Source organism: Malus sylvestris, chromosome 14, assembly GCF_916048215.2.
Source record: "Malus sylvestris chromosome 14, drMalSylv7.2, whole genome shotgun sequence".
Classification (NCBI taxonomy): domain Eukaryota; kingdom Viridiplantae; phylum Streptophyta; class Magnoliopsida; order Rosales; family Rosaceae; genus Malus; species Malus sylvestris.
Window position 1 is genome coordinate 5,146,408 of NC_062273.1, and position 12,593 is coordinate 5,159,000.

Below are 12,593 nucleotides of genomic sequence, written 5' to 3' on the forward strand. Positions count from 1 at the left end.
TTTCTAAGGAAGTTGCTGAGATTTGTTCGCTTTTGAAACCATATCTGCTTGAGGACATAGATGTATGTGCCAAGGTTATTGATGGTGTCAAAGGGGTTGTTGGCCTAAGTTCCTTTGCGAAGCATACGACTAGGTATAGGAGGACTGCTCTACTGGCCATGATGCAAAAAATGGAGATTCTGGCAGATGAGTTTATGCTTCTTGATCAAGAGGATACCAAGGCTGCTAAAAAGGTGGCAAGAACTATGGCAGCCGAAGCTTACTCCTCGGCCAAGAAAGTTAAGAGGTTGGAATCTGAGCTTGCTGCTTTTAAGGGGTCTAACATCTCTGCCACCACTTCTCTGCAGCTTGAGACTGCTCGCCAAGAGATCGTGGATTTGAAGACTAAGCTTGACGTGATCCAAGTAAAATATGAAAGTGCAGAGAAGGAGATCAGTTTTTACATACCTCATATTCAAGATCTTAAGCATGCCATCTCTGAAATCATTTCCGCTGCTTAGGTAAAGGATGAAGAACTGATCATTGCTTACATCCAAGTGATCCACTTATAGAAGGTCGTTGATAGGCTTGAGCCTCAAATGTTGGAACTCCAAGGTGCTTTGAAGATCAATGATAGTCTGAAGAATGGGCAATTGAAGGGTTTGAGGCTGGGTTTGAGGCTTCGCTTACTCAGAGTCAAATTGATTTCTATAATCTGGGTTATGTAGACCATCTCTTTGGGCGGCCTCTAACTTTGAGTCTTCTGGTAAAGACTTTGAAACCTTATCTATTTCCCCGAAAGACTTGCTCGCCTTCACTTTTGAGTCTTCTATTGGTGAAATGGTTGGAGAAGTTGGTGCCCAGGCTAGGGCAGTTGGTGGTGAAGCGCCAAATGATGCCGCTGCTGAGAGCGTCGTGGCTGTTGAAATGTGGCAACCGGGTAGTTATGGGATGTCCAAGCTGCTGAAAAGTAGTTTTTTAGGTGACTTTTAGGATTTTCTTGTTTTCCTTGTTGCTTTTTCTTTACTTAAACTCCTTTGATCTTTGCTATTTGTTTATCAATTTTGCTAGAAAAATTAATTAACTTGTTTCCTTCGCTTTTCTCCATCTTTGCTTCTTTTATTCATGCCTTGTCCTTTAGACTTTATAGACCAGTGGCAGGCGTTCTACTTTTCTATAAGCAAACAAGCCTGCATAGCCTACGCAGCCATAGTTGTTGGTGTAGAACTTTGCAAAGTTGTTAGCCATAGGGTTGGCAACCAGATGCCTTACTTACAGAAGCAGACAAGTCTGCATAACCACTAGGCTGCTAACCTTGGCTTTCTCCAATTCCGTAGGTTGCGTAGCAAGTACCACAACACTTTAGGACTTGGTGTAAGTTGTTTCGTGCTTGGTAGTGGTGAAGCTTATCGACTACGTAGTATGTCGGCAGTAGATAAAGCTTCGTATATGCACGCTAGCTTGTTTAACCTTTCACAAGAATGTGTAGTTGTATAATTCTAGAGTGGCTTTACCTTAGTGCACTCGGTAGCAGCTTTAGGTACATTACGCAGTACTCCCTATGGATGGCTACCCTGGAAACCTCCGATGCCAAAGTTAGAATTTTGAGGGAAAAGTGTTTGGAGAATTTAGAGAATTTAGCAAGAGAATTGGAATTGAGTTTTGAAGAGAATGAGGGTGTTTATATAGGGGTGTGGTCGGCCCCTTTGGGTAGAGATGGATCGGCCACTTGGATGGCTTTGTGGGTGAAGTTCATGATTTGTTGTTCATTAGCAAATTGATTGGATAATAAATCAATTAATTAGCTAATTAATATAATAAAAAATGAATGATTTGGGGGTTACCTTGTGGAGAAGATTTGATGAGGATGGATGAAATAGGTTATAAATAAATACTTATTTTGGACACTTTTTGACTTGATTGAGGGATGATTGTCCGCTGCTCGTGCGTAGAAATCCCGGTCTACCTCGAGTGTAATTTTGTCCTTTTAACCCAAAAATCCACGTGTCGCCTCTTGATTATTTTTTCTCCACAAATAACATTTAAACAAGGATAAAGAGAATAAATAATTCCGATTATAATGTCGTTTTGTAAGATGGAACGATGTCACATTGTTGCTAATTAAAAGAGTAATTTCTAATGAGCAATCAGTGTCCATATATCATGTATGCATGCATATATATGAAGGTAGTAGTACTGTATAAACTGTCTACCTCGTTTGCAAACTTCGTAGAGACGTGGGCCGATGATTCTTAAATTCCACTGACCACCGAGTCTCTCTTATACAAAGGAAAGGACTGAAGAGTGAAGAGAGAAGCAGAAGAAGAAAGCAAGGTGGTGGTCCTAATTGTAATGTTTGTACTCTTTCAGTCTCTGAATGTCTTAATTATGCCTTTTATCATCTTCCTCATCACATGCTCCCTTAGATTTTGCATTTACTTGTGGACCCTTTTGATAGTTGGACTGGCGTTAACTCGGGCACCACTCTTTTTCTTATTTGGGTGCCTTCTTTTCTTCATGTAAAACGAGGCACCCCCTTATATTGATAACAACATTTACTTTCATTTTTTGCACTTGCACAACTTTGATTATTTTCAAAATTTCCTTTCTTTCTTGATTCCATTTCCTATATTTCATTTTTGTGTTTTTTGATATAAAGAAACGCCCAATTGTAAGAAGGAAAAAAAATGTTATTCATAATTAAGTCCTTCATGTCTGCATAATTTATAAAAAGACACTCTACAACCTAATTTTATATACAAAAATACATTTTAACTTTCCAACATGTGCCATACAAACACTAAACATTTTGGAGATTTTTCCACAATTGAGATTTTTCTCCTCCAATTTCAACCCTAAGTTGTTTATTTATAATTGGATGTTTATCACAAGTGATCCCTGAAATTAACATAACTCATCATTTTGATCACTCAATTTGAAAACCGAAATTGACCAATTAAGCACATCAATTTGATCTCTGCTGTTAAATTTAGTTAAATTTTCTATTAGTTTGCTAACGTGTAACGATGTAGAGTCCACTACACCATTCAAATATCGCCATGTGGAGTAACAAAGAAAATCAATTTTAAATTACCATAAATTGACTATTAAAATGAAAATAAGAAAGGATAATACTTTCATTTCCCCCAAGGGGATGAGCTCATTCCTCTATTGCGAATAATGTATCTTGATCGTACAAATTTTATGATCAAAACTGTTCAATTTCTTAATCTTCAGTTGAACACCGCTACAAAAAGTCATTTCAATCAAAGATCATATAGTCATACAAATGTATAGAACAAATTGACGATATAAGTACCAAGTAATATATTCATGGCTCATTGATACGTTTGAATGATTAAATGATCTCCAATTCGAACAATGTTTGAAGGACCAAAATGATGAGTTGGGTCAATTTAGGGATCATTTGTCATAAAAATCATGGTCATATCACTAGTTGTCTTAAAATATACAGTATTCTATTTCCTTTATCTTTTTTTCACCAATTACTATTAGACTGAACATTGTTTATAAAATAAAAGGAAAATTTATAATATTGAATATTAATGGAAAAAAGTTCACATGCATGTTTAATTTTGTAAATACATAAGTATTGTTGCCCTTAAAAATGTTTTCATTTTCTCGTCCTTTGATAGTACTCTTCTTGCTAATGATAAAAAATAAACATCTTAACCCTTTGTGGTGTTGAAATGAATATAACTTTGATTCCTTCACTTTACATGATTAAGGTGCGGTTTTAAGGGAAATTGCATTTTCTCTTTAAATAACCGATAAAGTAATTTACACTAAATTCATCTAAATCATGGAAAATAAGTAGGTTTGAACGTGGGACATAATGTTTTGGAGAGGAATGTGTTACATACGTTTATAGTTAGTAGGGCTGCTCCTCATATTGCCAAATGGTTTTATGCTGTAGTCTCAACTTATTTTTCTAACTTTAGAGAAGTTTATCTATCGTGTCCTGTTCAATTTGTGTTGTCCACGTGATGGAACCTCAACTTCCTACAGAATAATCTATCAACCAGGGCAATCCACACTTCAATTTTATTTTCTTAATTTTGTCATTGTTTTTTTTATAGTAATTTTGGTCAATGTGGTAACTAATTAGATGAAATTCAGAATTTCATTTTGAAAAGCCGTATGTTTTGGAAGCTAGTTTCCTTTCTTCTAATTGTTTGTTTTCATGATAAATTTGAATTTTAAAGATTTTAACTCTTAGTTTGGAATGACTTCATTTCTTGTTTGAAAATTAAATATTTTAGGTTATAGACATTATTTCCAACAGCTCTTGAGTAAAATTCATGAGTTAAAAAAAATGGTTGTGATTTGAAAGAAAGAAATTTTTACAATTGTGCTTAATTTGCTAACAAAACAAAACATGTAACCAAAATTTAAAAGGGTTCATTAGATATTGGTCCTAAAACATCATGATTTTTAAACATAAATCCACATATAATTAAACATCTAACAAAAACCCAAACGTCAAATAAACTGCCACATAAGAATACTAAGTAACCTACTAATACAAATTATTTACAATTTTTGCCACAACCCACACTTGAAAATTAGCTTCAATCAAGGGCCTGAAAATCTGATTAATCATCCGAACGTTTTATTTATTTATTTATTTTTAATTTCTACAACAATCTAGTGCATTACTTTAAATCATGACTACATTACAACTCGGTGTAAATTATTCTCCTTATATATAATAGTTAAACATCCCTACTTTACCTATATAAATAATATCGCCCTATAATCTGTAATTTACCTACAATATGTAAATAAAATATACCTGTATATAATATGGACACATTGTAATGGTAAATTGGAATTTTTATCTCCAATATGGTATATAAACCTTTATTTACCTGCAATTTTTATCCCCTTTAATTTATATATTTTTACTTTGACAACAAATTTTTTTATATATTTTAAAGTACAATAATTTACCTATATATAATATGGACACGTTGTAATGGTAAATTGGAATTCGAGAGCCAAACTAACCAACAAATCCCTACATTTATATGCAAAATATTATTTTTGTAAAATCATTAATTCCCCCTTACAATTTGCATAGAATTAACTGTGTACATTAAACATTCAATAAGGGTGTTTTAGGCATCCGAAAAATTTTAAATGGGTAAAGTTAAACATAATTAATGAATTTCCTTATGTAGAGTCTAGTCAATGGGTTTTATTCGAGCAAAAAATTTACGTCGGGTTTTATGTGGAGAAAATTATGTTCCAGAGGCTAAAGTCATATATTTTCAGAAATTATAATCGAGACAAAACATAATGACAGGAAAAGAATTCACCCCCAAGATAATACATTACACCAAAAGAAACACATGAAACATGAAAATGACTTCAATGTGAAAAAATAAAATAAAAAACGCAATAAAATTTACGGGCGCGCAAAAAGGAAAATCATGCATATTTCTTTATTTATTTATTTATTTTTAACAAATCATGCATTATTTCTTAAAGAAATAATTTCACATGATTTCATCGCCAAAGAAAATATGCAATAAAGTTAAGGATTTCCTTTCACACAAAAGGAAAATGTCAATTTTCGAGCTTCTAAGTCAAGAACCCTAAATACTACTGTATAGTACAAGCTGTAAAAAACATTTAGCTATTTTCTTTGGCAAATAATAATAACAAAATGTGAAAGTGCCAACACAGGTTGGGTTCAATTGGTAAGGTCCTTACTTGTTTGTCGCCCCACTAAGGTTCGAATTCCACCGTCAACAATTTTGTATTGGTGGGCGATTTTGTAAAAACAAACAAAGAGGGCACGTACCTCTCAGTAAGTTCTCAAAGAGGCTTGTGATATGCTCTAGAGATGGAGATGCGGTAGTCTCCCCTCCCCCTAAACTTTTGTTCACTAAAAAAAAAAGTGAAAATGAAATGTCTTTTACACAAGATATTTAATGGTATGAATAGTACAAGCTCAAAAAAAAAAACGAAAGGGAGTACTTCATTAATGCTTTATTCTTATTATTTCCCATTTGATGCTTGCAACCACACATGATGAACTAAATACCCTCACCAGGTTGCTATTTTCTCCTATTTACTGGTTTATATCTCCAAGGTTGAGATTGGGACTATACCAAAAATATTTAAAGTCCTGCTTCAAATTGCAAGGGGTGCATACGTATGTGCATGTTAATCAGCTAGCAAATAATACCATATTTCTTTAATTTTGGTATTTCTTTTGGCTTCTGTACTATGGTAACATATTCAATACCCTGGACAAAATATATATTAGTGATATTAGTAGATAGGAAGTTCTTGAAAGAGTTTCTTAATTTGGTTTCGAGACAAAATCTCCACCTAACTGACTTGGAATTTAAATGGGAATAACAGCTCATTTTCCCATTTCCTAGTAGTGAGGGTGACTTGCTTCGGATCTATGCTAATCTATTTATATTGGATCACATTACTGCCCAAATACTTTTGCTTACTGTAAATGTCCTTAGGATTTCTTCATATAGCTACTCTGCAAAATTATCTTTTGTTCATATGCTAATGAATGGTATATCTATTGCTTGTGTAGTATTAACAGAGTCACTGTGTCCAGTATTATTAGTGGAAAACTTGCATGAGCTATACATAAGAACCAGTGAAACAAAAGTGGCGTAATGTGATAGTTATTATGTTAACGAATTAATTAATGAATAGACATCTTCCAAAAATGCTTCAAATAATTAGTTAGAGAGATCGAATTATTTGGGCAACTTTTTCCAAGGACTTAATCTAATGAGGGATGAATGTATTGCACAAGTAAGCAACAAAAGGGCATCGTTTAGATTCTAGTGGCTTGTTCCACAAGGAAAACTATGCTCTTTAAGAACAATATTTTAAACTATCCCAATTCACAACCATAATTAAGATTGTGCTATACATTTTAGCTGATGAGCATTGTCGAGATTCCTTATTAATTTGTAATCTGACTAATTCATAAATGAATACAAAAAAATCAAAGTTACACCCTAAAATTAATTAATTTATGTACTCTGTGTAGTTTATTTTCATCCATGGAAAAGAAAAACAATATATAAAATTAAAACGCACACAGAAAAACAAACAAGTAGTGGTACTACTAGTGTTTTTCAGTAGAAGGAAACAAACAGAGACAACCGTTGTACAGTACATATTTTTCCATAAAGTTTTGCAAGAGACTGAGACAAAACACAAATCCCGACATCAAATGGTGAACAATATTTTAGCATCTTTATGATGATTTGAGTTGTATAAGTTGTATGAGATTCGTTAAGTCCACTATCAAGCTAAAATATATTCTGACCCCATATTGTGTTCTCACACATGCAATAACAGATTGATTAAAACCCATCAATCCTAACTGAATTATTGTTGAAAGAGAAAAATGAATGCTCCTCCCATGTCCAATCTTCTTCACTTGATAAAACTCTGTACATTTTACAATTACCCCACACACCTAAAACTAAGCCACCTACCATCTCTCTCTTTCTATCTGTCAATCTCTCTCAGTAATTTTTTTATGTATCTGAAATACGGACTCATGACATAATTATTTTGCTCAAATTATAATATTTAGAATTATTTTTTACTAATATACTCTAGAAGTGAAACATATCAACAATATCCTTCACTCTTCTTATAACACGTAAAATGATACACTAAGTGACTTGTGTTTCTAGCATCCATAAAAATTTCTCCGCTCTCTCGAACATAAGACTAGAGGAAAGGTACAAAAGATGGGGAAAGAAAGATGGGAGTCTAACTAGTAACTACCATCTTGATATGTCATAGCGAGGGTTGCTTCAAGGTCTCACATAGAGAGTAGCGGGGGAATTAAACATGCTTTTTCGAACGATTCGGTTTGCCATTTTAAAGCCATGAAAGTTTTGGTAGTGCTGCCTTTGAATGATGAATACTGTGATTCGAATAAGGCACAGGGAAGTGACCCATGTTTGATTCCTAGTTGTAGACCTTCCTCAACTTAGTATATACATCACTAGCCTATCATGTTATTGCTTTATTTTTGAAATGACCCCCATTCATGATTAGATATCTCATTCAATCCTACTATACCATACTGTACCCTGATTTTTCATCAGGCTAGCTAGCTCCTTTTCCCATCAGAACCACATTTCAAACTGTTGCTTATATAATCAACCAATTAGGTCCCACAAGTTCATAATCTCACATGATCAAAATCATATACATATATTATTCAGACCAAGTATATATATGTACATATATATTGCAGCTACTCCATGCATATAATTAATTTGGTTTTTTTTCTTTCAAAAAATACTTATATTATTCACTCTCATACTGTCGTCTTCCACTTCTTCTAAAGCATTTTTACGGTAATAATTTTTTAAGTGCAAAATAATAAACTGAGATGTAAATATCAATAACGTAGAAAGAAAAAAGCCCAATCAAGTAAATTTAGTGGCCTTCAGATTGCTCCTTTTGCCTGCTCAATGTCACGAATAGGGAGGTTCCCCTTTATTCATTAAGAAAAACAAGATATAATTTAAACTTTCATGGATGCATAGAGATAACTCTCTCTCTCTCTCTCTCAAATCAATGGCACTGAAAATAAGCAAGATGTATATATTAAAGTAGAGCTGCAACTGCAGTAAGCAATGCCACCTGCAAATTCCATGGATATATCATTTTCTTTCTGCATATTATGAGGCAGAAGCTGAACACTATTCATCAAACCTTATCACCTGATCGCACATACACTGAATCAGATTTCACCTATCTCATCACCCCACCTGTCTAGACCAACAAACAAATGCATTAACAAAAGCTTATGCACCCCCTAACTGATACCATATATTCCTCACGCGTGTGGCAGAAAAGTTAAAACACTAAAGGAGGAGACAAAATTGCTGTGAACCAACTTATTAGTTTGCTGCTACCATTTGTTTTCCTTTGAACGAATTAAAACGAAAATTTACATCCCAAAAATAGCGGACAGACATTGCTGTGAACCAACTTATTAGTTTGCTGCTACCATTTGTTTTCCTTTGAACGAATTAAAACGAAAATTTACATCCCAAAAATAGCGGCTTTCTTGCTCGTGACAGTGGTTTAACTTTCAGAATCAAGAATGCGTTCCCAATGCTCATAAAATTTCTCCGTACATATATTGGTCAAACTCAATAACATAATTTCACATTTGCATACTGAATCCTACTAAAAATTTTGACTAAAATTGGCCTCATTTGCATTCCAAAAGATTATCCCACCATCATCATCATGAGAATTAATTTCAACACTCAAAATCTCTCTCTAAGAATAGTAGCAATTAATTAAGTAATCAATTATTAAAATAACTATATATATATATATTGTTATTACAGATGAAGATCCAAACTCACATGATCTTGCACACTCGCCATCGACGAGTCATACACGTACCGCCCTTGATGACCACCGGACGATCCACTACCGACCACGGACGCCTTCATTTCCTCCCCGCCGGAGAACAAATTCATCGAACGGTCACGATTGGAATTAGGGTTAGTACCTTGAACGGCTGGGATCCGCCACAAGGCCAAGGGGCTCCCATTTATGGGAGCTGATTGTGTGCCGTACGTACCACCAGAGCTTCCATAAAACCTAGCATGATGATGCTGATGGTGATGAGCACTAGTTATAGTAGAGCTAGAGTTACTAATATTCCATGATGGATAGTTAGGACTGGGATGATGATGAACTGAGGAGCCAAGTCTTGTGTAGTTCATCAAGCCGTACACGTGGTGTGCGTCATGAGATAGGCCTCCGGCATGCACCATGGCCGACTGGAGGTGTTCGCGTTTCGCGTGCTGGCGCTCTCTCTTGTGCGCGTTCTGGTGTCCCCCAAGGGCTTGGGAGGTTGGGAAGTTTCGGCAGCAGTAATGGCATTCGAATCTCCTGCTGCTCTCGCTTCCGTTTTGGTTGTTGTTATTATTTTTGTTGCTGCTGTTGTTGATGATGGTGTTTGTGTTGGTGTTGGTACTGTTCCTTTTTGTGTCTTCGGACGCATTGGTGTAATCAGGGGACTCAGAGTCGTCAGTAGTGGTGTCGGCGCCAAATTCTATGCCGAAGAGCCGAATGCCCTTTTCTTTGTTGAGTGGAGGGGCGGGGCGGATGAAGGGTAGCTGAGAGAAAGACTCTACGTTCATGAAGTCCTGAGTCTCTCTCTCAACCTTGTCCATGAAAAATTGGAGAAAGGAGTAGTTGTTTTGGGTGTGGTGAGAAATTTTGAGGATCAGGAGGAGAAAATGGGGAAATTGGAAGAAGGAAAATGAGAAGGGAGGAGGAGAACGGGGTGGTGGTGGGTGGGGGTGGGGGAGGGGAGGGGAGGGGAGGGGAAGGGAAGGAGAAGGGGGGAAATGTGATGTATGTAGGGGTCATTAGGGATGATGTGGGGTCTATAAAAGTGGGGTGAGAGTCTGAATGATGATGGACAACTGGGGCTGACCCATCTGAGAGTGAAGCCTGACAAGGCCACAAGATTGAGAGTGGCTTTGGCTTCTCAAAGTACCATGCACCATTGCTTCCTTTCACTTGTTTTTTTGGTTTATTTGATGGGGGAAACTTGGGAAAGTTGTTAACATACGCAAACACTTTTTCATATTTTTATAATCCACCCATCATCCTCTGGCTATCTAATTATTCAAAGAAGGAACAAATAATATTGTCAATTTGCCATTATGTTTACCCAGTTGTGATAAAAATTAAAGATATTTCACTATCGTACTACTTACCAATTAATAAACTGATAATTAATGAGTACCAACACCATGATCGGAATGTTGATACATGATGCATCAATAAATAATCTCGTGCATAATAAATCCTTGAACTCATGAAATAAGATTAATCAAGATGTTCAAATTGATAGGCCACTGGCTAGGGTGGTAGAGCAAGAAACAAAGCTAGCTTTAGGATGGATAGTCCTGTAAGAGAAACTATCTTTCTCAAAACGTTGTTTCTCACTCTTCAAATTTAGGTGGCGTAGGTTTTTTCCTTTGAGGGTGTGTTTGTTTGGTTCCCTATCTTTCACTGGATTGGAATATTAGACTAATTATTAGTGTAGTCTTGCGTTTGTTCTGTGCTAGGACTAAGTTATAGTGAGATTAAATGGGTCTTGGTTGGACCAACTCCTTCACTAGAGAGACTTAGCGTCTTTCTCTGCTCTCTATTCTCACAAACACCGAGAGTCACCATCACCTACACTCGCCAACTCCAGAGAGATTACACCACCAGACCACCACCACTCTCTCCTCGCCCCAAACCCAAAATCACAAATCAGATCAGAGAACCCACGAACTCCGATCATATTCTCGCTCAAGTCCGCAATTACAGGTGATGACCATGGCGAACACCCCTTTCGAGTCTCCATTTGAAAAATCAATTAATAATCTTGTATCTTTATTTTTTCTGATGGTGTTTCTTCTTCGTGATCACTATCTTCATGTTCAAGTTGATCACCTTGTCTTTCTTCTTCCACAACTTTCTTACTTGGCTATGCAATCATCTTCCCCATGCTCCACCATTTGAACATCTTCCTTCAATTTCATGTGACTTTCATCGAATGCCACATCTCTACTTACTATAATCTTGTTCAATTCGGGACACCAAAGTCTGAAGCCTTTCACACCACTATTAAATCCCATAAAGACAACTTTCTTGGCTCATATGGATTCGGTTTGTTTTCCTTCACGTGAAAGTAGGCATTGCATCCAAACACTCGTAGCTTATCGTAGTCCTAAGCTGGTTCTCCAGACCACACTTTAATGGGTATTCTACCCTCCAATGTTGTTGATTGTAGTCGATTAAGCACATGACATGCATAGCTCAAAGCTTCTACCCAAAATCTCTTTGGCAGCTTAGCTTGAGATAGCATGCAACGAACTTTCTCGAGTAAGATCCTATTTAGTCTCTCTGCAATCCCATTCTGCTATAGAGTATGTCTAACACTAAAATGCCGAGTAATCCTCTCATTTTTACACACTTTGAAGAAAGGATCAGAGGTATATTCCCCTCCATTGTCACTTCTCAGTATATTAATCTTATTTCCAGTCTTGTTATCCATCATGTTCTTCTATTCTAGAAAGATGTCATGAACCTCGTCTTTTTGTTTCATCATATATATATCCATGATCTATGGGAGTAGTCATCAATAAAAGATACAAACCATCTTTTTCCACCTAAGGAATCATTCTTTGCAGGCCCCCAAACATCAAAGTGAACATAGTACAAAATCCCTTTCGTTTAATTAATAGTTGAGCCAAATTTCACCTTTGCTTGTTTGCCAAGAACGCATTGCTGACATAACTCTATCTTTCCAATTTTTGCTCTTTTTAAACACCTTTGCTTGATCAATCCTTGCAATGCTTTTTCTCCTACATGTCCCAACATCATATGCCATAATGCAGACAAGTCACTTTTATCACTTTGCACCTCATCAGCTACCATAGTCACTCCATTTTCCAAAGTGTTTCCTTGTAGCATATAGAGTAAGCCATTCTAAGGCCCTTTCATTATGACAAGTGCTCATTTAGCAACTTTGAGCACGTTGTTACCGGAGTAAA

The 12,593-nt window shown here is 35.9% G+C and overlaps 1 protein-coding gene across 4 annotated transcripts; it reads right to left on the reverse strand.

The window, feature by feature from the left end:
- Positions 1-8,443: 8,443 nt before the first annotated feature.
- On the reverse strand, positions 8,444-10,360 carry LOC126599222 (zinc finger protein 8-like). Of its 4 annotated transcripts, none has more exons than XM_050265562.1 (3): positions 9,393-10,360; positions 8,736-8,783; positions 8,444-8,655 (listed from the first exon to the last, which is right to left on the reverse strand). In XM_050265562.1, the coding sequence occupies exons 1-2, from the start codon at positions 10,209-10,211 to the stop codon at positions 8,775-8,777; spliced, it is 828 nt and encodes a 275-aa protein (XP_050121519.1). In that variant the 5' UTR covers positions 10,212-10,360; the 3' UTR covers positions 8,444-8,655; positions 8,736-8,774. The 4 variants fall into 4 exon arrangements, with proteins under 4 accessions (XP_050121519.1, XP_050121517.1, XP_050121518.1 ...); XM_050265560.1 differs by having other exon boundaries at positions 8,736-8,787; XM_050265561.1 differs by having other exon boundaries at positions 8,444-8,783.
- Between the last annotated feature and the right edge of the window lie 2,233 nt (positions 10,361-12,593).